This window comes from Scomber japonicus, chromosome 22, assembly GCF_027409825.1.
Source record: "Scomber japonicus isolate fScoJap1 chromosome 22, fScoJap1.pri, whole genome shotgun sequence".
Classification (NCBI taxonomy): Eukaryota; Metazoa; Chordata; class Actinopteri; order Scombriformes; family Scombridae; genus Scomber; species Scomber japonicus.
In genome coordinates this window covers 3,384,579-3,409,771 of record NC_070599.1, presented here as the reverse complement: position 1 = coordinate 3,409,771, position 25,193 = coordinate 3,384,579, and the positions used below count along the sequence as shown (strand labels likewise).

At 38.2% G+C, this 25,193-nt stretch overlaps 2 protein-coding genes across 3 annotated transcripts in view; one reads left to right on the top strand and one right to left on the bottom strand.

Moving 5' to 3' along the window:
• znf16l (zinc finger protein 16 like) overlaps nt 1-1,949 on the bottom strand; it is a 9,445-nt gene extending 7,496 nt beyond the window's left edge. The window contains exon 1 of the mRNA XM_053343499.1: nt 1,022-1,949. Within this exon, the coding sequence (XP_053199474.1) occupies nt 1,022-1,772 (751 nt within the window). The 5' untranslated portion in view covers nt 1,773-1,949. The remainder of the gene's footprint in view (nt 1-1,021) is intronic.
• A 3,366-nt stretch (nt 1,950-5,315) lies between these two features.
• On the top strand, nt 5,316-24,680 carry LOC128384264 (SH3 domain and tetratricopeptide repeat-containing protein 1). 2 transcript variants are annotated; one of them, XM_053343808.1, is made up of 19 exons: nt 5,316-5,367; nt 7,194-7,265; nt 9,770-9,900; nt 10,507-10,612; nt 11,162-11,302; nt 12,689-12,887; nt 12,999-13,075; nt 14,177-14,372; nt 14,636-14,763; nt 16,139-16,177; nt 16,283-17,632; nt 18,851-18,991; nt 19,092-19,313; nt 19,428-19,608; nt 20,600-20,750; nt 21,270-21,392; nt 21,637-21,787; nt 21,918-22,114; nt 23,283-24,680. In XM_053343808.1, the coding sequence occupies exons 1-19, from the start codon at nt 5,334-5,336 to the stop codon at nt 23,535-23,537; spliced, it is 3,894 nt and encodes a 1,297-aa protein (XP_053199783.1). In that variant the 5' UTR covers nt 5,316-5,333; the 3' UTR covers nt 23,538-24,680. The 2 variants fall into 2 exon arrangements, with proteins under 2 accessions (XP_053199783.1, XP_053199784.1); XM_053343809.1 differs by lacking the exons at nt 5,316-5,367; nt 7,194-7,265; nt 9,770-9,900; nt 10,507-10,612; nt 11,162-11,302 and having other exon boundaries at nt 12,748-12,887; nt 12,999-13,079; nt 14,183-14,372.
• Nucleotides 24,681-25,193: the final 513 nt, after the last annotated feature.

The following is a 25,193-nucleotide window of genomic DNA, read 5'->3' as shown; positions in this document are numbered from 1 at the left end:
GTGACAGTGCTGTGTAGAGTACTTCATTTAACCTAGCAGGAATAACTTGCTGAGTCAGCTTATGATTTTAATGGAGATTTCTAAACAAATTTCATGGAGCAGAGTCTTGTGGAATTAGCTCTTTTTGTGTCAGTTTATTGTTGGAGCAGCTCATTACAACACAGAACAGCAGTCTGTTAACACTGTGTAACAGTCTGATGGTGAGTTTACATTTTATAGATTTTAGACTTTATTTTAAAGGACTTTGATGACTATAATTTGAAGATGTTACAGATTCTATGATCTCTTGGGCAGGTGTCACCATAGTGAAGGCAACTTGTGTACTTCAGTGTACAACATAGATTTGTAATGTTCTACAATGCAGCTGATGTCTGCTCTACTTTTGTATCATCACTGAGGCTTAAAACTGTGCATCACTAAATCATAATCATGACATACATATCATTTTAACCTAAAAGTTCCAAATTGTGACTTTTTCATCATTCTGATTTTTATTTCTATTACAGGCACAAATAAACTTCCATAGGATTAGGCAATATTATATCTACATTGTGAAATTAGACAAAATTATCTTGCAGTTTTAAATATCATAATATCCTGATGTGGCATAAGTCTGATCCTTTCCTGGTTTAAAAAGCAGTGATGTAATATCTCCTGAACTTGCCAAGACTTCCACCTGTTTTATGACTTTATAACTTTATCATTACATCCATATATTACTACTGATTATTTATCAAAAAATCTCATTGTGTAAATATAGTGTGGCAGCACCAATAGTGATCTCTACAATATTGCTGAAATATAGAGCTGAAGTGTGTGTGTGTGTGTGTGTGTGTGTGTGTGTGTGTGTGTGTGTGTGTGTGTGTGTGTGTGTGTGTGTGTGTGTGTGTGTGTGTGTGTACATGGAGGTATTTGGTCAACAATATAGTGATATTAGAGTATGACCATATTGAGCAGTGTCCTCAGTAATACGGACACCTCTGTCCCCTCATACAAACCTCAGTTGTGGGCCTGTGTTTACCTTTCAGGTCTGAAGAATACTCCATAGGTGCTATCCACTCATAGTCATAGATGCGTTTACTACCAGAGGGAAGCATACTGAAGATGTCATCTGTAGCTGACTCTGAGTCTCCGTGTCCAGGCCCGGAGCCAGCCATCCCGCTCTCCGGCCACAGGTTTAGGGAATGCGGATCCGATTCCTGGCGAGCGTCCCTGTCTCCGCTCGCTTGGCTGCTCTGGTCTCCTTCCATATCTGCACAGCCCCTCGAGTTCTTGTCCTTCATGAGATAGTCACAAATAGCATCTATATTTTCCTTCTTCACGCCGGGCATGACAGCTTTGGCTCTGCGGGGGTCAGCGCTGTTGTGCTTGGTGCCGGAGCTGAGCTCTGGTTTCCTGAAGCCAGCCTCTGAAGATGACTCCATGCTGGTAGCACCGGTGAAAGGGTCTCTACCATCCCTCTGTCCTGTCTCCAGCCTCGCTTTTAATACCTCAATTTCTTCCGTCTTCTCGCGTAGCTCCATTTTCAAGACTCGTACTCTAATGCTGACCATTTTGCGGATGTCAGACAGCGCTGTCTCCAGCACCGCGGTGATGTTTCTACCGAGGTGTTCGGTTATGTCGCTGACCGAGCAGAGCAGCTCCTCGTCGGGCTCCAGCTCCAGGAAATCGGTGTCGGCTCGGTTCGCTGACCCTGGAGGCTCCATGAAGGCGCCGTGGAGTTCAGGGGACAGGTTCGTTTCAGCGAAACTGTGATTTCTTTTGCGACTCATAGATGAAGCTCGGCTAATGAGCTGTTTGTAGAAGAGTTGTGCTAGCTAGTAGCTACCCAGCAGGCTAATGTTTGGGTGATGCTCAAAGACAGTAACAGCTGGTTAAGTTGGTCAGGGTTAGCGTGAGCACCACCGGATGTAGAAGGAGTCTGCCTTCAAAACAAAAATATTATTATTTCGAACAACTTCCTGGGCACAGAACATCGTCAAAGAGTTTTCTTTTGAAAGCAAGAAACGGAAAATGTTTCGATGTTATTATTTTGCTTGACATATTTAAGGAAACACTTAACAGAGTTGCAAAAATGGCTCAATTCAGCAGAGTTTAGAGCAGCTTTTATAAATAGCGCCCTCTGAAGTATGCAGCAAGAAACCAACTGATCATTATATTTAATTATTATATTAGCTTATTTAATTATATATATTAATATGCTATATTCTAGTAAGGCATACTTGTTGTTTTTTTTTTTATAGATTAGTTATAATCCATAAATAAGAAGTAAAACTTGGTTGCCAAGTAATGAAATTGGAAGACATTTATCCTACAGTATTTGGTCATAATCCAGTTATAAATGTTGGTTTAATCCATGAATACATTCATACGTTTCTTACTTTCTACAGTAATTACAGTGAGTAGTAAGTCATTAATTAAAGGCTTTAATCAAGTCTTTTTAAAGGACAGATTTACTTTTTTTCAAGTCTTAAAACAACAGTCAGTTCAAGTAAACATTGAAACCTGTTTTTCTTGTTGTAATCATTCCTCCTGTTCATACTGACCATTAGAAGATCTCTTCATAATGTACTTACAATGGAAGTGATGGAGGACTAAATCCACAGTCCTCCTTCTGTGGAAACATGGATTTAAAAGTAGATCTGAAGTTAATATGAAGCTTCAGCGTCCAAATGAGTCAAATCTTCATCTTCTATGTTTCAACATTTCAGTGTTTTTAGTAGCAAAGCCTTCTTGTTACTATACTTCCACCACAGCTCAACAGGAAACACTAAGAGGGAATTTACTGATAAACAGACTGTAAATGTGTCAGATATCACTTGATATGACTAACTCACACTGATGAAGCTCAATAGAAGATGATCATCTACTTTTAAATGAGTGGAGTGGATTTTGTCCTCCATCACTTCCATTGAAAGCACATTTGAAAATCTTTTAAATAAACAGGCGGAATGATTACAGAGAGGAAAACCTCTTTACTGTTCATATGGACACCTGAAAAAATAGTCAACCTACCCTTTTAATAAGCTTTTCTTTTTTATGGCTGGATCAGATGAATGTGTAATGTGGAAGGTGTCACTCACACTGATTTATTAGAAGCTCTTACTCTTCACTGAGCTTTTAGCTCATTGTTTTTGGTATTAAAGCCCACAACTGCTCTTTTATGAACATTGAGCTAAAAGGGGAGTTAATACTGGACTTACATTCATTAGGTGAACACAAACTTGACTACAACACTACTGTTTCTCTGTTTAGGTATTGCAAGGTGGTTAACAGTAAGTTGTGAGCTTGCTCTGCTGCCCCCAAGTGGCTAAAATATCAGATGCTGCACCTTCTTAAAGTAAATAATCAACCAGTGAAATTGCTGACCAGTAACTTTATTGCAGAGTATTTTAAAATTCTCGACTTTTAGTGACAACCCATAAAGAAGAATGTAAAGCAGGGATCATATTTATAAGGATTTACACTCCCACTCTAAAAACTCTTGTACTTTATACCACTCAGTCATCTGGCAGCTGACTTTAAGTGTAATAAAAAGATTGTATTTTATATGACTACTTTCCAGACACCTTGCAGAATGTGTATTGGTTAAGTGCTGAGCCATCATCTATCTTGTGACTGTCTGTTATAAATTCCTCAGTGTTGTTCCAGTTTAAGAGCAACTGTGCTGCTACTGCTGCTGCTGCTTGGCGGCAAGTCACAGAGGAATTGAGTAGAGGAAAGGAAATGCTGAGTCTGTTCCTGGGATGTTTGAGGGAATACATACACACACACACACACACACACACACACACACACACACACACACACACACACACACACACACACACAGGATTAAAACGACTGGCCTGAACACTACACTGACCAAACCCACACACAAGCAGACAGAGAGGAAAACTGTGTGAGAGCGTTTAAGACAATACCTCATAAGTTTGCTTCTGTTTAGGAAATAACTGTTGGCTGGTAACTTTCTCTATGTGACAGAATGAATCAAACAGAAGCCTCTGCAGCACTTTATACTGAATACTGTCAGCATATTTACTGATTTGGAAATAGCTTTATTTGTTCAGTGAGTGATTATTAACCTGAAAACGGCAGAGTTGATTGAAGAGGATGTTGTTTGTGTTGAATTCTTTCAAAGATGAAAGAACAGTGTTAATATGTTCATATACAGCTTAGAGTCACACATACATACTATATGAGATGGTTAGGTGCTTCAGTGTTGTAGACAGGTCAGTCAAGAGTTGAAGTCAAGCTGACAGTACAGGAAATCAGGCAAGTGTAACTTCAAAATTAAAGCCTATTGGCATTGTATGACCATCTAATAAACTGAGGTTGAATAAAAATATTGTTACATAAAACTATGAGTAAATAAATAAAATAAATATAAATAAAAATAAATAAGTCATCAATTATAGTAAAAGCAATAAATAAGAGTCCAACTCAAATAATGATACACATAATAGGACATACTCAAATGAATAATTGAACAGGTAAATATTTTAATTAATAACAAAGAAGGAGAACATACATTTACATTGTCATATACACATGTGACTATAAACTGTAATGTTTTTATTAAGTCGTGTACATATAAACTTGGTACATATGTATTACAAATGAACCAGCACAGAGGAATAAGATTATAAAATCTACTAATGCCTAATGCCTTCATCTTTTTTCTTTTTTTTTTAGAAGGAGTGAGTAATAGTACTAGGAGTAGCAGCAGTGAGTAGTAATAGTTGGAGTAGTACTAGGAGGAGTAGCTGGAGGAGTAGTAGTAGTAGTAGAAGAAGAAGGCTATTAGTAGTAGGCTACTACTTTTTTAGTAAGAATAGTAGTAGAAGTAGAAGGCTAATAGTAGTAGTGGTGGTTGTGGTTGTGGTAGTGGTAGTAGTAGTAGTAGTAGTGGTAGCTAGTAGTAGTGGTGGTTGTGGTAGTGTACAGTAGTAGTAATAGTAATCAAATATGAAACTCAACAAGCTGTTGTAACTGTAACTTGTTTTCTAATATATCTTCATAGAGGTTTCTCTTTCTTCTGATCATAATGCTAATGAATAATTCATCAGTATGAACGTGAAGCAGATCATCGTGTCATTCACAGGTCAACAACAGCACACTTATTTTGAAAGAGTGAACCGGGTCAGCTGTGGTCAGCTTGACACTCCTCCCTCCTCTCTCCTGTGTTACACAGAGGTTTAGAAGCTGTCTGTCTCACCTCAGACATGTGATGTGAGCTGCTGACTGCTCAGCCTGTGAGGGAAATGTCAGCCAGGACGAAGCGAGGCTCTACTGCCGGCCAGCCGCAGCAGCAGCAGCAGCAGCAGCGGGACATGGCGGAGAGAAGCCGCCGCCACAGCAGAATAGGTAAGACTCCTCTAAAAGTTACTGCTATAATACTATAGTTAGTACTATTACTTAGTTAGTTTGTTATGAGAACTTAAAGTGTTAATTTATTTTACTTTGTCATGTTTAAAAGTCCCTGCTACTGACCTAAGTTATGTTTGAAGAAACTGAATTCATGTTTTTAAAAAGGGAAGACAAAATAAGCTTAGGCTTCAGTCTACACCTTTTTTTTTTTTTTTTTGGTCAAAGAAAATAAAAGAGAATAAATAATTTGTAAGAGAAACATATAGGGATGAGGAAAGAATGATGATATATTAATTGTTTTGTTTATATATCTTATCACTTTTTCTCTTATCTTGGTTTTGTTTGCATCTGTACAAGAAATGATTCATGGAAATAATTGTGAATTTATGTTGTAAATGATCGTAAAATAAAACTTACCTAACCTAACTATAGAAGTTCTAGGTAGTCATTTTCAGTCACTGTAATAGTATGTGTGATGGTGACTATGAGAGAGTAGACTAAACACTATAACACTTTCACTGGAAACTTCTTTAATAAAACACAAAGTGGTTAGCTGTGGTATAAAGTTTATGTCATTTGTAGTAAAACCACTGGTACATTTATTATTATTAATTTTTTCCAACTTTAGCTTTTGACACACCTCACTACACACACTGTAACATTTTAACTCCACACATGTAGTATATCAACAGTTAATAAATGGTTTATAACACACTTTAATGGAGTTGTAAGCATAAGTATTAATGTGTAACACTTTCTGTGGGCTCCTATAATCAGATGATGAATGACAGTACAGTAAAACCCAGTTGTAATAATATAGAATGTCTTCATAATAGAGCTTATAATTATAATAAACACTAACAATGTCCTCATATCTGCTTATAACTACACTGCAGTGTATTATAACCTATTTATTAAAAGTTTATAGCTTATAAATGCAAAATATGGATAGTCAAAGAAAAGTGTTTCCTGTTTAGGTTAAAATGCAGAGTTTAAAGTTCTAGTTTAATAAATACAGTAATGGATTGTAATACATGAAGTGTTTATTATGGGTTAGATGGATTAAGGGTGTCTAAGGGGTAAAAACTCTTCATAATTTACAAAGTTAACATTACAGCCACCATTTCATTCATTTTAGTTTAGCACCTTTTAAATGGCCCTTGGCCCTTATCCTATCAATCATACTTTCATTGACAGGATGTACAGTATGTCACTATTATTCACAGTTTAAAGAAAATGCTCTTATTGTCTGCAGACATAAAGGGATACAGCTGCTCTTTACTCTTCTCAGCTTGTCTTTACAGGATATTTCATTCAAGTTTTATAAATAAAACATGTTTTTTCCCCACATAGGTCAAATAAAGGGGCTCACCCCAAATCTGGATTAACAATGTCATTTTACCTTTATTGAATTGATTCTAGTATATTGAAACCATGCAGATAACATTTTTAAAATTGGCTACTTTGATGGCCATGTGGCTGTGTTGGTGGAATGTATTACTATTTAACAATCCATTTACTATCCCCTCATAATACCATTAACAATGCCTTCATTGAATTATTATTAAACAGTAAATAGATGGTATTTAAGGTAAGACAAAATAGGGTTTACACACTATGATGCTGTTAAATGTAGACAGGACAGTCAGTTCTGTTCATGGCTGTTTTTGTCTTTTTTCATGTGAAAAAGATAATGAAGACACATCAGCCTTTTCAGTTAGTTTTGTAGTATGCCTCCTCTATCCATGTGAAATGTGTGAAATCTTTCCAAATTGTGGTTCCATGTGTGTGACTTCAATGCTGTGTCTTCATGTGTGTAACAGTGCGTGGTTTCTCCAGAGATGCTTCAACTCTGAAGAGAACTCTGTCAGCACCAGAGGAGAACTTCCCAACAGGTAACTTCATAGCAGTGGTGTAGTTTTTAGGAAATGGGGTGGAACATGTAAAACCACAGGTACATTGTTGTAGGTATGGTACAAATGCAGTAAACTTGAGGCCTTTCATTTTATATTCATCAATTCATTAATTTATCACAAAGTAACTGACAAACAGTGAATGACATCTCCATCCCTAATTCGCTCATGATGAACAGGCAAATCTCCTGAAGAATGAAAATGTAACCTCTTAAAGTTCATGTAAGGTAACCATAAATATGTGTTCTGAGTTTGACATACCACAGAAAAGTGTGTTGTTAACCACCCTGCCAAATTTGAATGATTAAAAAAATCACCAAATATATGAAATTAGGCTTCATAGTTTTGTAAAACTCAGCCTCTTTCTCTGCTCCCAAACACTGTGGGAGTGCCCGCCCCCCTACCAAGTGTCACCTGTTTCTGCTGCTAACTCAGCTGCTAGCTCAGTGGCTAGCTCGGTGGCTAACTCAGCTAACTGGCTAACTGTAGACTGTAGTAGTAGTAGTAGTATGTGCTGAATGTATTTATACCTCTACAGCAGCAGGGGTGGGTTTATGATTTTCAGACCCGCCCACTAAATCCTGAACACAGAAATGTTGAAACACAGTTTGTGAAGCCTAGCTCCACAATTCAAATGGTTGAAATGCTTTTTACACCTTTTTTAGAAATACATTTATGACCTATTTAATGTGTTTAGAAGAAAATGTCTGAATTCACTTTACACAGTCTTTAAGGTATAAATAAATGTTTTCATGTTATTTACTCAATTCTCTCTTTTTTTAAATGTTGTACCCCTTAAAGGCTCTTAAGCAGCCCCTACATGATGTACATGTAGGCTGCAGTATTTATTACACTCAATCATATAATTTGAACTAACATACTGATGATTTTGCTCTATAAGAGTACTGTAGCTGTACTAGGCAGAATAAGAAAAAATAAGAGAAAATGAACCATAAAAGAACTGCTGTAGTACTGTTTCCCCCGACCAATCATAAGCAAACATATGTCCTGTAAAACTAACGTGACCTCAGTGGACAGTCATGTGACAGGCTTTGAAGTGTTTTATACCTTGAACCTCTGAGCTCGTCTGAAGTCACTTATTAATCTGTGATTCAGTCACACAGTGTCATTGTCACATGACAGTGGCACTATGTATTTTCATCATGTGGCTTCATATTTAATCATACATGCTGTTCATATTGTATGCCCTGGCAGTGTGTTCTAGGTCCAAGAATCTCCTCATAAAAAATGTTAAACCACAGATGTGTTTAGAAAGCATCAATGGTCGATCTGACTGATCAATAAATGTGATTAAACCTTGATTCATGTTTCAGAGAGCAGAGAGAGTGTATTTTTAGCTTTTATACCATTCATTTTTGGAGAAAAACACCCACTATTGCACAGTATCATGTCCTAATTTACCCAAAACATGAAAATATAACAACCACCAAGTTTTCCCACCATTCATCTCACTCACCAAATAACAACAGAAATGTAAATAGTTGGTCAGCTCTGTTGTTCATATTATCAGGTTTGTACATATTGTGGTAAATGATATTAAATGCTTTATGGTTTCATGAAGTTCTAAAACTAAACTAAATTGGTCACATAAGGGACAATCTTGTTTCAGACTCATTTACAAGTAAAGATTTTCTTTTAAAATTCTGTCACACAAATACAACAAACTTATGTTCTTGCATTACCATTATATTTAAGTATTATATATGCTGTATATATTGTAATGCTGTGTTTTGGCATCAGTATCACAGTTTGCTACAGCAGCAGTAACTGCTCAGCTCATTTATTTTCTGCAAATATTAACAAGAACTGGAGTCACATTAAACTGCCAATAAGGTTAAAAATAACCAAATTACTCTACTCAAGTACTGTAGATGTAGGATAACCTTAAAAATCACCTTTTTACCCTAAATTTACTGATGTTTAAGTCAAATAATTTGAGTTAAAAAAAATAAAAATGGTTAGGTCTTGTAATGATACACTTCCTGGTTTTGTCATAGCAGCCAGTAACAGCCACACAAGTTGCCTTTGTCATAAGTGGAACACAGTAAAAAGTCGCAGTCTTTAAAATATAAAGGGCACAACTTCACACCATTACAAATGATTTACCTTTCTCACGCAATATAAAATGAACCAGAGGAAAAAAAGCATTCTGGTGGACTTGCAAGAAACACACATAGCTATGTAATTTATTATTAAAAGAAATCGGTAAAGAAATCAAAACACTATTAGAGATAAGATATATCAGCTCATAACCATAAAACATAAACACACATTTTAATAAGGATCCCATAAATATGACACTTAAAGGGACATAAAATATAAACTTGTATCTAGTTACTGATTGGCTGATGTACTGTGTATGGTGATATCTCTATATTAAGTCATGATAACATCATTTCCTGAGTTTGACTGACTTCACACCCACTATAAAGCATGTGATAAATGTGCTGTGTTTTGTGCTGCAGCTCTGCCCATGCTGCTGGATGTGGTCAGGGGTCCACAGCGTCTTCCTGCAGATGAGGAGTCACAGGAAATGTTGAGAGGGAAGCTGCACATTCTGCAGGCTGACAGCAGCGAGGTCAACAGTCTATTCATGGTACAGCACATGCCAACACACACACACACACACACACACACACACACACACACACACACACACACACACACACACACACACACACATGGTTAACAGGGCTATATCTATATCCTCTAAGTATTTTAATCTGAAAAAAATGTACTTCATTCATTAAGTATGAATGAATCAGAAATACTGTCTGACTGCTTGTTTTGCAGGTTGCCTCCTAGTGGCCAAATTGAAGTAATACAGCTTTAGGTTTTGTGTTGAAAATTGTTACATTTAGGTTAAAGAGATTTCAACTCAAATCTGTTCTTTAGTTAGTACTTTGATCCTTGGTAGAAAATAGTGGCTGTGCTCCACCTTTAGTCACATCCTATTAAATTTGAAAGGTGATTTGAAAGTTTTTACATCAGAGAAAGTATTTAAGCATCCACCCACACTGTCTGCTTAGTGTGTTCCAATTCCATTCCACTAGACTCTCAAGCTGTAATTACAAAATATGATTACGCAATTTTAAGGTGACTTTCAAAACAAAATCAATATATTGGCAAAAATACATACAATAGGTACATATAAATACAAAAATCTGCTATTAAACTAAATCTTCTCTCTTTCTGTCTGTAGGAGTTGTCTGCTCATCTTGTCTCCATCAACAGTGAAGACAAAGTGATATATGTGACTTTTAAAACATTTGAGGAAATATGGAAGTTCACCACATATTATACAGCAGGTAGGTTTGGAATGTGAGAACAACATAGTTGCCAGTAAATTTTGGATTTATAATTTACCAATTGCAGTAATACAAAACTGTGAAAGCTAATAGTTATAATTATTTTTTTATTAAATTTGGGCTGCAAATATGGGTCCCATGTGGGTTTGTAAGCCGTTTCCATGGTGGCCCCACCTGTGTTTGCCCAAATGGGCTTCAAGTGGGTTCTGACTGGGTTTCAGCTGGGGCCCATTTGGGTGAATTTCACATGTGGGGCCCATATTACTGAAACTATGTGGGACCCACAAAATTTGCCCAGTTCAATTCCATGTCCACTCAGTACCCACATAGCCTGCATTGAACCCATGTGGGCCCCACATGCTGGCTGAGTATTTACTTTCCTGATGATGTACTGGATAGAACACAACCACACAATGTAATGTCACTACTACTATTTCTGCTGCTGCTGCTGTAGCAACTATCAGTAGATGTAAAGCTATTGTTCCACTATTTGCAGTTTACAATATGAACATAAAGTATGATCTATAGAATCATCCTCTTCTCTTGCAGGATTCTTGGGTCACTGCATAGAGAATCTGTTGTTAGACCAAAAGTTCTGGCTCACTTCTTTGGAAGAAGACATTGCTATTGAGGTTTCTATTCAGGAGGACACACTGAACCTTCTCTACAAAGGCATCCTCATGCAAGATGGTAGGTGATGAAGTTCCAGTATGTGGTTAATACTCTCAACTCAAAGCATTAGTGTTAGGTTCCTGTTCAAAGAGGGTCTTTGCCTTAGAGATGAATACCTTCAGCGTCCAGTATCCCATTTCACTATCCACTCACAACATAACCCTCCTAGAAAGAGCAGAACATCTTGTCAGTGAAGAGGAGAATAGAAGGAGGTCCAGCAGAAAGTGCAGTTGCCCAACAGGTGTGGATTATGAGAATCTCACTCCGATTTATGACCACTGCTAGATCAATGAGGACCACCAAAAGTATCTCAATGGGACTCCCATACATGGACTGTCTAGACTATTTAAGGGTGCACAACTATACTTTGGTTAATTTGGTATGTACTAATGAAAGAAGAAGATACATTGTTGCCTTTTAGTTCTGGTCCGCTTTGTGTTCACAAGGGCTGTTTGGAAAAAAAACAACATCTGTTTTTTAACTTTGAAGTCATATGGACTGAAAGGTATTGATCCTGCATGAGCATCACTAAATAGACCCACTTGAGGAAATCAAATTATTAGTTGAGACCACAACTGGTACTTGTGTATCACAACTGGAGATGAACAGACAAACTTGTACAAAAGGAAGTGTTTTGGACCATAATATTAAGGGGACAGAAATTTGTATTTGGGAACTGAAAATACACAAAGTAGGATACAAGCTCAACACACTGTCCGAAGTATCAGGGTCACAAAATGATCTTGTATAGGGTATACATCATTTATACAGATAGAGGAAACTGCAGTTCATGAACAGCAGATGGGTTAATAGTAGTTTAGCTTTTGAATTAATGCTAAGATCACGTGTCTACTATGATAAAATGCTGTGGTTGGTCCATTTGCTTTGACACTACAAATGAACCGCACCAGAGTCTGCTTTGAAGCAGACCGTGACATTCCTTTTCAGACAGTGTCAGTCTGGTTGTTTGGCCCACACAAGAGTTCAACTGACTAAACTAAATGAGCAAAAGCATCACAGCTCAGTTGAATCAAAACTAAACTGGTTAGATGTAAAAGTACTGTAAATACTCTGTCCATACACAGCCACCTGTTGTCATATGACTTAAATTCCACTCTTAGGTCACATGATAACACCTGAGCAAACATCATTAGAAACGTTTAAGATAGAGGCTAACAGCAAGCGATTAACTGTATTTTGCCATATGTTCATGTTATGGTTTTGTTTTTAATTTCTGGTATGTGCAGATCAGAACATGTTCAAGTTATCATTGCACTAATTAATAGCACCATTAATATTACCTTTTTACAATGTTAAAAACTGAATGAAAAACATACTAATTAAAAAAATAAAATTGTTCATGGTTACATTTCACTTCCTCTTTCTCTGTCTCTGTGTCCACAGGTTCATTGTTTGCTAGTTGTATTGCCAACCAGATGTTTGACAGCTCCACCTCTGGCGGAGACCTGTACCTGGAGCAGGGAGACATAGCTCAGTTTGAGCCTCCCTTCCTGGGCTCAGGCTGGACCGTCTTATGCCTGGCTGATGGAAACCGGGGAACTGCACCCAACCCTGTACTGGAACCAGTTATCCCTTTTCATCAGTGAGTCACATCCACATATAGGAGTGTATTGTGACTGATCTCACTGTTCTGTGATTGTACATGTCAGGTTGTTGTTTTTCTCTGTAGTCATATGATGCCATCTGTCCACAGATGGTTTCTTAAATCTTGTGCAGAGAGCATTTTAGTTGGTGATGGGAAACCTGCTTGTGACTTCCCTCTGCAGTGTGGTAAGTTATGTTAAAGCTGTAGAGAATGATTTCACCTTTATATCGAAATGAGAGAGAATATGGGTTTGTTAAATATAATCTATACAAACATGAATTATGTTTTTAGTTTACAGTCAACAATGGAAGGGGTCATGGAGGAAGATTTATTGCTGTCAAGACAATAATTTTACACAATTATTTGAAATGAAGAAAGTTTCTTGATTATATTTCAATTCTAGCCAAATATTTAAGTATATGTGAAGCATGGGGTTGATTTGGCTTAAAGATCAATTTCACCACCACTCCTGAATAAGACCCCTCACTTTAATAATGTTACTGGCATCACCATTGATGTGTGGCGGTGCTGTATCATAAACATCACCCAGTGTCAAGATCTGAAAAAAAAAAAAACACTTTCTTGTTATCTTTCTCTGTTATGTGGTAGTAAGCATACAGCGATGAAGCTGGAGATGGGGGTAACAGCTCAACAGCTTGACCTACAGTATCTGTGTCTTATTTGTGCTGATAAACTTTGGAATATATCACTCTCATCATATGATGTCAGTACTCTCTTAGCACCCTTTACCTGATTATCCAAGACATTCAGTCATAGATCTGATGATACAACTTCAAAGTTAATCCATGATCTTTGGCCTAAGATGCCCTCAAACCAGGTGCAGTCATCATGGTGTTTATTATGGACAGCCTATAACTCCTTCACCTTCACCCATGAGTTCTGAGTAGTGCCTGACAGAATGAGATCACAGAGACAAGCTGCTGAAATCAGTTTCCCTCTGCCAGGTGGTTGGGCTCAGGCTCACAAACTGTGCATTCACACAAATCTATGCTTAAACTCTACATACGAACATTTTAAGCACAAATCCAGGACTGATAAATATGTTCTCACATGAATTTGTTCTTACTTTGCAAACTAATTTAGAACTGCCACAGTCAATATTTATTCAAAGTAAACAGTACAGGACAAATGTGCAACATGGATTCATGGATGGATGAAATTGATGGAAACATTTATACAAAAACACTAAAATTGAAGCAATCAATTGTAAAAAGTGTAAAGTATTATCTCTGTCTCTGTGTATCCTCTCTCTCCATCCCATTCAGCCAGAGGAACTTGTGTGGCCGCTGTGGAGTATGATGCTGAGGGTCCAGATGAGCTGAGTGTGGCATCCGGTGATCGTATCATCATCGTGGGACTTCTGGTGTCTTGTTTTGATTGGTTCACAGGGAGGAAGGAGGTAACAGGAGAAGTGGGTCTGGTCAAGACAAACGTGGTGAAACCCTCCAGTAACACCTACAGGTGAGTTTATCAAGAATATTACTATGATGTGGCTTTTACCAAGTGAGTTGCGGGAATGTCTGTTCCAAATATGAATATTCTAAAAACATACATCAAAATGTATGTATTATGTATCTTTGTACAGTATATGTCACTGTGTATATGACGTATATGACATTTTTCTCTGACCTTTCCAGTGTACACTTAGAAACATCTAAACAAAAAGGCATTTCATCACTTTACAATAAATGCAACTGCTGTATGTTTTTGTATCACCTTTCTAGTTCAGCAGATATTTGTTTGGATAGAGAGGAAGGGTTCTTCTGTCTGCAAGAGAGCAAAATCATAAAGGAAACAACTGCCTTATTGAAGAAGAAATCCCAAAATGATACTGGTCATAACTACAAACTAGGTAAGATGGAAAAGTCTTAATGATTTATACAGATTTTCCATTTTCCCTGTTTCTATTTTAGGTGCAAATGTTTGTGCATGGTAAATGTTTAACCTGCTCTCTAGTTAATATGCACCTCATATCAGCTTATTAATGTGCTCTATGTGAATGGTGGTTCAGCTTAAACATAACATTGATTTACTTTTATGGACATTTTTTAAAAATACAGATCTGTCAAAAGCAGTGCCATATACATTTAGTCATGTGACTTAGGATCTGATTTGTTTGCACATTTTTATATTTTCTAGATCAAAAGTGAAAGAAGTAACTACTGTTGTAATAATCCTTAAGACTGATTGTGATGTCACGTGAGGAAAGTAAAAGCATTGGAGTACTTCTTGTTCTAGTTTAAATGGAGTGTATTGCAACTTGGATCACAGCTTGTAGTTTTGTCTTTATCAGTAATAACTCACCAAGTAGATTGCTGAGATCTAGGAATCCGACAGCCAGGGAGGTAACAAGGACATCATTGTTCCACATGCTTCACTAAAGTGCATGTATTTTAGTAAGGAGAAAAAAGAAAAAAGAAAAAGAATGTCCTGGTGACGTAGTATCCACCAACATCAGAGGAAAAAAGTATAATGGGTTAAGCAACATGAGCAGTTAGATGATTAGACATATTAGAAACACACACCCAGTTTAGTCACACTTATTTAGAAGAAGTAACAAACACAAAGGGTGAACTTATTACTCAAACTGTCTTTTATCAACAGACTCTAATGTAATAATGTCGCTATTTAATTGATTACATTATTTGATGAATACAATGTAACATAGTCCATAGAAAACTACAGTATAAACCAAGTTATAATAAATGAGAATTGTCCTTTAAAACCATGCATCTGTAGGTGCTAGTGTAGTTTAAAGAAAGTGCTTGTTGAATAGTTGAACAGCATCTAAAATCCCCTTCACCCACACCTACCCATTTATGTAACTGTCTCAAACAACAATCCACTAACCACACCTGCTTAACTTCCAGCACTAGTCATATGAACAAATGCAATACCATGAATATTAGTGGAGAGAGAGAGACTGTCCAAAAATATCCACCATTATCTTAAGTTGCTTATCAGCTCTTACCTTTCTGTATGATGGAAGGTTTTTCCACATTTCATCAAGTGTGGCCAACACCATGCTTAGACACAGTCAGGTAATTTCAAGCATACCCTTGCTTGATGAGTAGCTTACACAGGTTGTATTCACTGCCTTACACCCATGAATGCCCCTAGATCTTTCATAAAAGAAGCTTGGTAATGTATTTTTATCTGAACCTAAAAGCAGAATTGTGAATAATCAGTGTTTTCTGATTTACTTACATGTACTTGTTCAACCCCAGATATCCTCGGTTGCAAATACTCTGAAACAAAAGTGCCAAGTAAGTTCTGCCACCCTGTTTGAATTTATTTTTGATGGGTCAAAGCCATCTTAGAGAACCCTGTTTCATCACTAATTCAATTTTTTCTTCATGAATCTTTTGCAGACAGTTCTTCAAGCAAAGTTGATACTCACTTGAAAACTAATATCCAGAGGATTCTTGACCAAGGAAAAGAATCCTCCCCAGATTCTGGTGCGACTATGAATGGGATTGAAGAAGAATCAGCTGTGCCTACTGAGGCCAAAAAACCCTACCCTCCCTGCTTCACTGTTCACCCAGTTGCAGAAGGGAACAACAACACAGAGAACTTCATTCCCCTCTTCTCTTTTTTGGAAGGACAAGATTACAAACTGGAGTTTGGCACTCTGTATGAACAGAGTCCTGAACTCCTCAACTCCTCCACCTTCAGTGGTCACTCTGATGAGGATGAGCTGATTGCCTTTCTTGGTGTTGCGAGGGAAACTGCCAGAAAGAAGCGACTCTTTTGGTTACAGACTCGTTTGTGCTTCCTGTTGGGTAAGCTCTGTGCTGGGAGGTTAAAATTTAGCCAGGCTCGGGTTTACTTTGAAGAAGCCCTCAGTGTTCCACGTGAAAGCTTCACGGACCTCAGGCTGTTGGCTAGCATCTATTCCAACCTGGCTGTCATATATGTTTTGCAGAAAAATACAGAAAGTTTCTTTGCTGTAGCGGAGCGGCTTGTTGCCTTGTTAATGGGCATCCCAGACTGTCTGGAAAGCATAGAGGATAATCCTGTTCTCAAGTACATGCTCAAGAAAGCTGTTCTATGTCACAACAGAATGGCTGAAGCCAGGGCTTGTTATCTACTGGCGAAGCACCACTTGACTCGAACTGAGGGTGCCCAGGCTGTTCCTTATCTTGAGAGACTAGTTGTTGTTTGTGCTGAAGCGGACAAAACATGGACCATCTCCACCAGCCAAGGATACCTGACCCTGGGAAGGCTCTACAGCGAACTTTGCCTTCCCCACCTCAGTGTCAGTTCAGCCAGGAGAGCTTCTCAGCAGTCCTCTGCTACACTGACTGACTGCCTCAGCAGCATGGTACTAGTTCTGGACAATGTCAACAGATTGTATGGGATCACAGAACAGGAAGCCTTCTTCCCGGCTCATGTGGCTCCATATTTACACCAAGCCATCTCTTTTCCCATGGTCCAAGGAGGAGGAAGTGACCAATACCATTTGTTGAGCTATCAGCTTACTGTTTGTCTCTGCCAGCTGTTTAACAAGCAGAGAATGATTGGACACGCTATCCGACACTTGCACGCTCTTATCAACAACAGTCCATCCTCACGACTCCCCACTTCTGTCCTGGAGAGAAACAGTGCCCTCATCTGGCTAGCATGGCTTCACATTGACAACAACCAGTCAGTTGTTGCCCTAGATATCTTGGATGCTGTCCTAGCTTCCATGCCAGAACACTGCACCACACCTCAGGAAGGTCTGTTGGGTTTTTTTAAGGTTTCTGTGGTTAAATTCTAACCTGCTACTTTTGGAAGTCAAATCAAAAGTGCACATTATAGGTTACTACCCAAATGTCAGTCATAAACATCTATTAGATTTTTCAGGTATCCAGGTTCAACATTGCCCTTCCACACAGTACAGAATGGTGCATGGATCAATCAGAAACATTCTTTGAGCATTTTATTACTTTTTAGTGACACAGTATATAGCTGAAAGGAAATGAAGGGAAAGAGCAAGAGAGATTTATAGGTTACTGCCATGGTATTCAACAGAGATCCTCAGCTTGACTCAAAGCATGAAAGGTGCAATTACATGGCCATGATCTTTAAACTCTGGCCACCAGGGCAACCCATGACAATTACAAGCAGCTCAGGCTTAATTTAGTTTGTTTGCACCAAATAAGTAGCTCTGGTAATTGGTTCCACTGGACAATTATTTAAAACCTCATGTTACAACCAAACAAATGGGAAATTGGAGCAAGGCTGTTGAGTAGACAGGTACTAATAGATTTACCTCAATAGTGAACACACAAATCTGGTTCCTTGTATGACTCTGGTCATTTGATTATTTTTGACTATTTTTTGATAATTAATAAACTTGAAAGGCTGAATAAAGATTAGGCACTGTGCACTTCCATTCAACCTTATGTTTTGGGTGGGTTTCACATTGTCGCTGAACAACCAAAATAAGTGGTTAGCTGTTATATAAGATGTTCTTGATCACAGTAGCTGAAAAAAAATGTTACATCATATGTACAATTCAAATAGATATGTGAGGCAAAATACATTCATATTAAATGGAAATGCTGGTTGATTGTGAAATCTGCCTGAATATAATATAATTTACTGCTTTTCCTGATCAAAAGTTTGCAGTACTGTTTGACAGCCTACTCAAACATGGACCCTCTGCCTCTTTTATGTAAACCAGTTCCAGTAAACCAACTTCTGTACAAATTCAAGCTGGCAGAATAAATTGAATAGTATAGAAGTAGAAGTAGAATATTAATAAACTTTGATATGAGGATTTTAAAAGAATACAGACAAAACTAACACAAAGTAAAATATAGAAAGATTTTATTTTAGATGTAAAGAAATTATTTTAGAAAAAGGGGTGTGTTATGAAAAAAAAAGAATTTACCCCAGGTTATTCCATAGCTGTAGAATTGTAAAGTAAAAGTTTTTTATTTCACATTAAGGTGTGGTCCTCAACATGCGTGGCGTTGCCCTTCGATGCATGGGTGACCTCCGGAGGGCAGCAGAGAGCTACGAAGCTGCTGTTGACATCTGCCAAGAGTATGAGGACATGCCAAACTGGGCTGTAGCTCAGGCTAATCTAGGTAACAGTATTATATACTTCTTTGTTGATGATTTTTCCAGTGGACTTTAACTGTGAAGAGACTGTGTGAGATGACTCAGTGCTCCTTTATCCTCATGAAGGGCTGCTGTGTCTGAAAGCTGGAGCTAAAGGACTAGCACAGAGGCACCTGACTGAGGCTGTGCAACTATTCTCTGAGCTGGATGAAGAAGGTCATGAGGTGAACTTCATCACAGTGCTTCTGGAGCTGGGGCAGCACTATGTGAAGCAGCAGCAGCTGGACTATGGGAAAGGATGCTATGAGTGGGCACTGCTGTTGGCTATCAATGCCAATGTTTTAGACTGTAAGTGTTAGTTACACAGTCACTTACATCCAGTGTTTTTTGTACTATGTGCAAATGTTATCTGGTTTATTTTGCTCTTTAAATGAACTAAACCTGACTATCACTTATTGCCAGGCCAGCTCACTGCAACCAAACATCTGTGCCATCTGTACGGGTGTGAGAGTCCAGACCAGGCCCAGTGTATCATCTACAGCCAGCACCAGATCCAGCTGCTCAGTAGCACAGGAGACAGAGGACAGGAGGGGGATGCACTGGAAGCTGTTAGCCAGCTCTATCTCAGTCTGGGCACAGACAGGTGAGTGTGTAACTGAAATGTTCCAGCTGCTCACACTCAAGTACAAAGGGCTGTGTACAAGTTCTTTTAAACTGCCACTTATATGTAAAGGTGTTATTAACTAAGAAATAAAAAAGAGGAAACAAAATCACAGCTGTTACTTTAAAGAGAGTTCAATTATTGATGAGTTTGAGTTTAAAGTTTGAAGCTTTCCTCATCACCTGGGAGGAACTGTTGAATACTGAAAAGACACTCCACAAACCTTTTCATCAATCTTCACACAGCTAAAAAGTTAAGCAAAGATTTGGTTAGAAGCAGCAGCTCTCTATGGAACATGGGACTGTTTTATATCCTGCAACTCAGCAGTAAGCACCAACATTTCAGAAATCCTTTTCTCCAAACTTACCTGGCTCACTGTGCCCCCTCCACCATCAGTGGATCACATACTTCCTGACTGACAGGAAGCAGCAGAGCTCTCATCGCTGGTCTTCTCACTCCACACCAATGACTGCACCTCAGGAGACCCGTCTGTTCATCAGCCTCATCAGCTGGCCCTGTGGTCCGGTCACAACAATGTGGAGTTGAATACACTTCAAACTGTGGAGATGACAGTAGATTTTAGGAAGAGCTGCCCCCCAAAGTGGGGAGGTATGGGTCCCAAGTGGGTTTGTCCAGTTTCCATGGTGGTGCCACCTGTGTTTTCCTATTTGGGCTTCAAGTGGGTTCTGACTGGGTTTCAGTCCCTCCCTATAGACACATGCTATTAATACCGTGGCCATCCTCCTTTTACATCATGCTCATGATGGGAAGCCTTTGCAAGAATGGCGTGATGGTTATTTGAACTGATAAGCAGTACACACACCCACAGTTATAGTTTTATGTCTGCTGGGAATGCGCAGGTGAATGAAATATTTCAGGCGCGCTCACTTTCAGTTTGACTGTTCTGTTCATCTGATATCAGTCTATAACATGTGACACATAAACAGCCATGGTTGTTTCTGAATGTTTTCAGGGCACACCGGGCAGCTCTCGACTACACCAAGAGCAGTCTGGGTATTTTCATTGACCTGGGCTTCAGGGAGAAGGAGGCGTACGGCTGGCTGCATGCTGGGAAGATCTACCACCTGCTGGGCCAGACTGAGCTGGTGGATCTTTATGTACAGGTGTGAACATCACAGTTATTTCATAACTATCAGAACAGTATTTTAAACTTTAGGAAGATCTAAACTGTGTTTACTTGAGGAGAGAAGCAGGCCTTTATTTCAAATGTGCTTGTGTTTATCTCAAATTCCCTCTGTGGTCTGTTTAATGGAAACTCAGCACATCCTCTATGTTTACCTATAGTATTTAAACATTCAATATTACTAGTACAACATAGTAATATCACACTCTGTTCTCACTTTTTTCTCAGTTTTTTTGACTGCTGTTTAGCTACGTCTCAAAAATATTTCCGTCACAGATGTTTCACACTAAAAGTCAGTCTTCCCGATGCTTATTTGGCACGATCCCTCCCAATCCTGGTCGTCCTTTAATGTGAAACATCTGCAGGAGGTGTTGAGTTTCACTGATGGTAACTTAAAAACAGCAAAGTGGAAAAGACTGGTAATAAACTAATGATAAAAACAGCTCAAAAAGTAGAAGAAGCAGAAGAACAACAGCCTGTATTTTTTGCTCATTATCAGGTAGCTCAGGATGTCGCTCTGAGCACAGGAGACACCAAGTTCATCCTGAAGCTTCTGGAAGCCGCAGGAGACATTTTCTTCAACAGCTGCCAGGATCGCGACAAGGCTATCACCTTCTACAGGGTAGAACCTCATCTCAAGCCTTCTTCATATTGATCTCAGTTGATTCTGTCATAGCTTTACATTACTCAGCCACATTTTTATGATGACAATGAACTCACATACACAATCTTCATGCATTTTCATACTTTTCATTACTTTTTGTCATTAAGTAGCAATAAGCCAAAACCTAAAAGACCTAAATACTAATGGGGTGTAATTATGCTTTCAGCACTTAAGACTATCTGTGTGTATTGCTACAATGTAGGACCGTGCTCTGCCCATCGCAGTGAAGAGCAGCAGTGTTAAAACCAAGCTGAGGTTGTGTAATAAGTTGACTGAACTGATGCTCAATCTGAAACTCTATGGGGAAGCTGTGGAATTTGCTCACACTGCACTGGACATCAGCATCACTCTAGGTACGAACCCCTAACCCCTAACCCTAACCCTGACCCTAACCCTACAACTCAAAGGTTTTATGGTTTGTGACAGATGATAGATGATAGATGCAGTGCGATGACTCTTACATCTCCTTGTCTTTTCACACAGGTGAGAGACTGAATGAGCGAGTGGCCTACCACCGCTTAGCCTCTCTGTACCACTGTCTGGAACAGTATGAAATGGCTGAACACCATTACCTGAAGACTCTGACACTCTGTCCAACACCTCTGCAGTTTGATGAGGAAACACTGTACTATGTCAGGGTGTATCTGACACTGGGGGACATCATTTTCTATGATCTGAAGGTAAGGAATTAGATGGGAGACAAGGAATGATTTCTCTGTTATAGATTACTGAACCATGTGATTCTGGAAGTTAGCAGGCAATGTAAAATCCACTGATGCCTGTAGTCATCCATAGGTACACTGTTACCCTAACATCAATCATTAGCTGAAAAGAGTCTCCAAAGGGGCTTTTACTTTAAATTGTGTCCCATAACAATACAGTAGATGGCAGGCCTTTCCTGTGATTCCACCACAGGGGCTCAGGAACCATTTGAGGAACCAGGGACACATTTTTGTTCCTCTGGCATGCTTCCTAACACCCAAAAAGTCCCTTCTTTGGAAAACCTAAGAACTAGCTTCAGTTTCAGTCTGAAGAATATCTAGTTTACTTCCTATATTTAGTTCCAATGACTCTGTGGTACCTGGAACATCTTTAGTCTGTAAAAAATGGAAAAAAAATATTCCAACAACTCAGCACACTGATTTTACATATTAGCTTACAAGCTAGTCACCAACACATCCAAGGCTCACCGTGGTTTTGTTCAGAGTTATTAAAAAGCTTTATGGATGTGACCTAATGTATAGAATTAAAAAGTAACCTTGTTGCAGTATTTTTAAATCCCCAAGATCTTATAACTTGGCATGATGAAAAAGTTTTTTTGTCAAGAAAAATATGCCAAGATTGTTCCACAACATTCTTTTCATATTGGATATAAATCACACATCTTAAATGATGATATTAAAGTCATGTCTTGCATAATCCTGGTAATCCAAGTCTTCACTATGTAGTCCTGAGTAAATTCAGAAGTGAAGATGGTAAGTCTCTAGTCACATCCCAAGTGAAGACCAACAAGTTCCAAGTCAAGTCCAAGTCCTAACAAGTCATTATGTGTGTAAGTTGAAATGATTTTGTAACCCATGTCTAAATCCATCACAATCAATCACATTCAACTTATGTGACTCAAATCCACTGCATTTAATGTTTAACAAAAGATTACTCATTATTTTTAATGAATAATATTCCTTTTGTCTAGATGATGGGGAAATTCTTTCTTCGTTACCACTTGATGAAAAGTTTATTAACAAGAAGATTTAATAATGTCACCATGAGCTCTTAGCTTCTGTATCAACCAAGAAGCTGTGACTAAATAACATCACAATGGTTTTGAATGGTTTGTTATCTCCACAGGACCCATTTGATGCAGCAGGATATTACCACCTGGCACTAGCTGCAGCCATTGATCTGGGCAACAAGAAGTCTCAGCTGCAGCTGTGCACCCGCCTTGCCACCATCTACCACAACTTCCTGAAGGACAGAGAGCTCTCTCTCTTCTTTTACCAGAAGGCGAGAGCATTCGCTGCAGAGCTGAACGTGAAGAGGATTAATATCTCACCAGATCAGCTGTATGGCAGCAGCCCACAATGCAAGACCACGGGACAATAAGGAAGACAGAAGCACATAAAGAGGAACTTGTCAAGCCACCGGAAAATGTAAACCTTTTCTAGATGCATAAAGAAGACAAACTTCAGCAGATGAAGGTGATGACAAGTGTTCTTTGTTGGTACAGAAAAATCATGTGTCATGAGAACAGTATTAATCTTCCATCAGAGATTCAACTGATCACAAAGAAAATTTTTACTTTGAAGCAAAAATTATATGTGTGCACATTAAGAAGTCAAACCTTTACATAATAAGGGTCTGTTGTCACCTTTCAAAATGGGATCCTAAAAGGGAAAGAGTAGATGTTTTAGAAATCGTACATAATTTTTGTCACTTTATTTTTTTTATTTATTTTTAAAAATAACGGAGCATGTCAGGGAAGCAACATGAATCAAATGAATCTAACACATTTCATACAGTACACTGCTATCATAGCATATACACATGACAAGACAGAAACACAAGAGAAATGCTAGAATACATTTACAATAGTGAACTCAGTCTAGTCCTATCTAATCTATTCTCATTCTAAATTACTGCTGGCCACTCACACTTAAAAATTCAGAGAAAAGTCTTTTATTATATTCTGAAAACTTGATTCTTGAGTGACCTTGATTAGAACTGGTACAGATTTCCATTGATCACACATAAACAGAAGTACATCATCTGTATATAATAAAATGTAACGTGTCTAGTATGTATTTGAATGCCTTTTCTCTAACAGTTTGAGATCATCTCTATGACCAAAGCAAGACATGAGGAAGACAAGGCGACAGGCCCTGTTTCGGATCCCGTACTGCTGGAACTATTCTGAGATGATACAACAGTCAGTGCATAAAGCAAACCGCTTGGCCAATTCAAAGAAAATATGAAATATATGCCAATAGAAGGCCATTATATATATTAATTTTAGCTGGTCCAGATTTTTAATGGTTGTTGATAAACATGCATGTTGTAGGTATCTGGTACACCATCAGCCTATCAAATATTAAGGGCAATTTTTGAAAATATATTACCAGTGCTGCATCTCGTGGAGATTCATAATTTGACTCAATCAATAAAAGTATTGCCAAAAGAAAGCTCATTAAGTGTATTATTCAGTCAAATACTATATGATTTCTGGTTGTGTCCTTCTCATTGGCAATAAAAAATGACAAATAAATGCATGTAGCTTCATGATACTTACACATTGAACCTTTATGATTTAGGACAGTCAGAAATGGAGTTGATGTTTTTATTGAAAGCTACAGTAAGAGGAGTCCTCTGAAGCCAGCCTTTGAAGACACACTATCAATTTCAGTTTCTAGCACTCTTAGAAAACCAACTAGCGCCACATTTAGCTTCAGAATCTATGCATAATATATACACTATATGTGGTGTATAATTATGTGTGAAATCTGAGATGCATCCTATAAACCACTCTCTCGGGTTTGTCATCTGTTTTTCAGTAACCTGTTTTAAAATGAGTGACCGTCACAGTTGTGTGATCTTAAATTAATAACACTTGACTTTGAGTCATTTTTAAGATAAACCATACGAATCCTTTATTCATATGCCTAAATATGACTTATAGTATGTTTAAGTTAGAAGGAATCTTACCCACTTACCAAGAAACCATCACACTACTGAATTTATCCGTGTGTCCATATTTTCTTTGAT

What these genes read in the sequence shown, in the direction of transcription:
- LOC128384264 (XM_053343808.1), top strand. Translation starts at nt 5,334, where the DNA reads ATGGCGGAGAGAAGCCGCCGCCACAGCAGAATAG. An exon ending in AGGCTATCACCTTCTACAGG is followed by an intron (nt 21,393 to 21,636) that starts GTAGAACCTCAT and finishes GCTACAATGTAG; the next exon opens with GACCGTGCTCTGCCCATCGC. An exon ending in GGACATCAGCATCACTCTAG is followed by an intron (nt 21,788 to 21,917) that starts GTACGAACCCCT and finishes CTTTTCACACAG; the next exon opens with GTGAGAGACTGAATGAGCGA.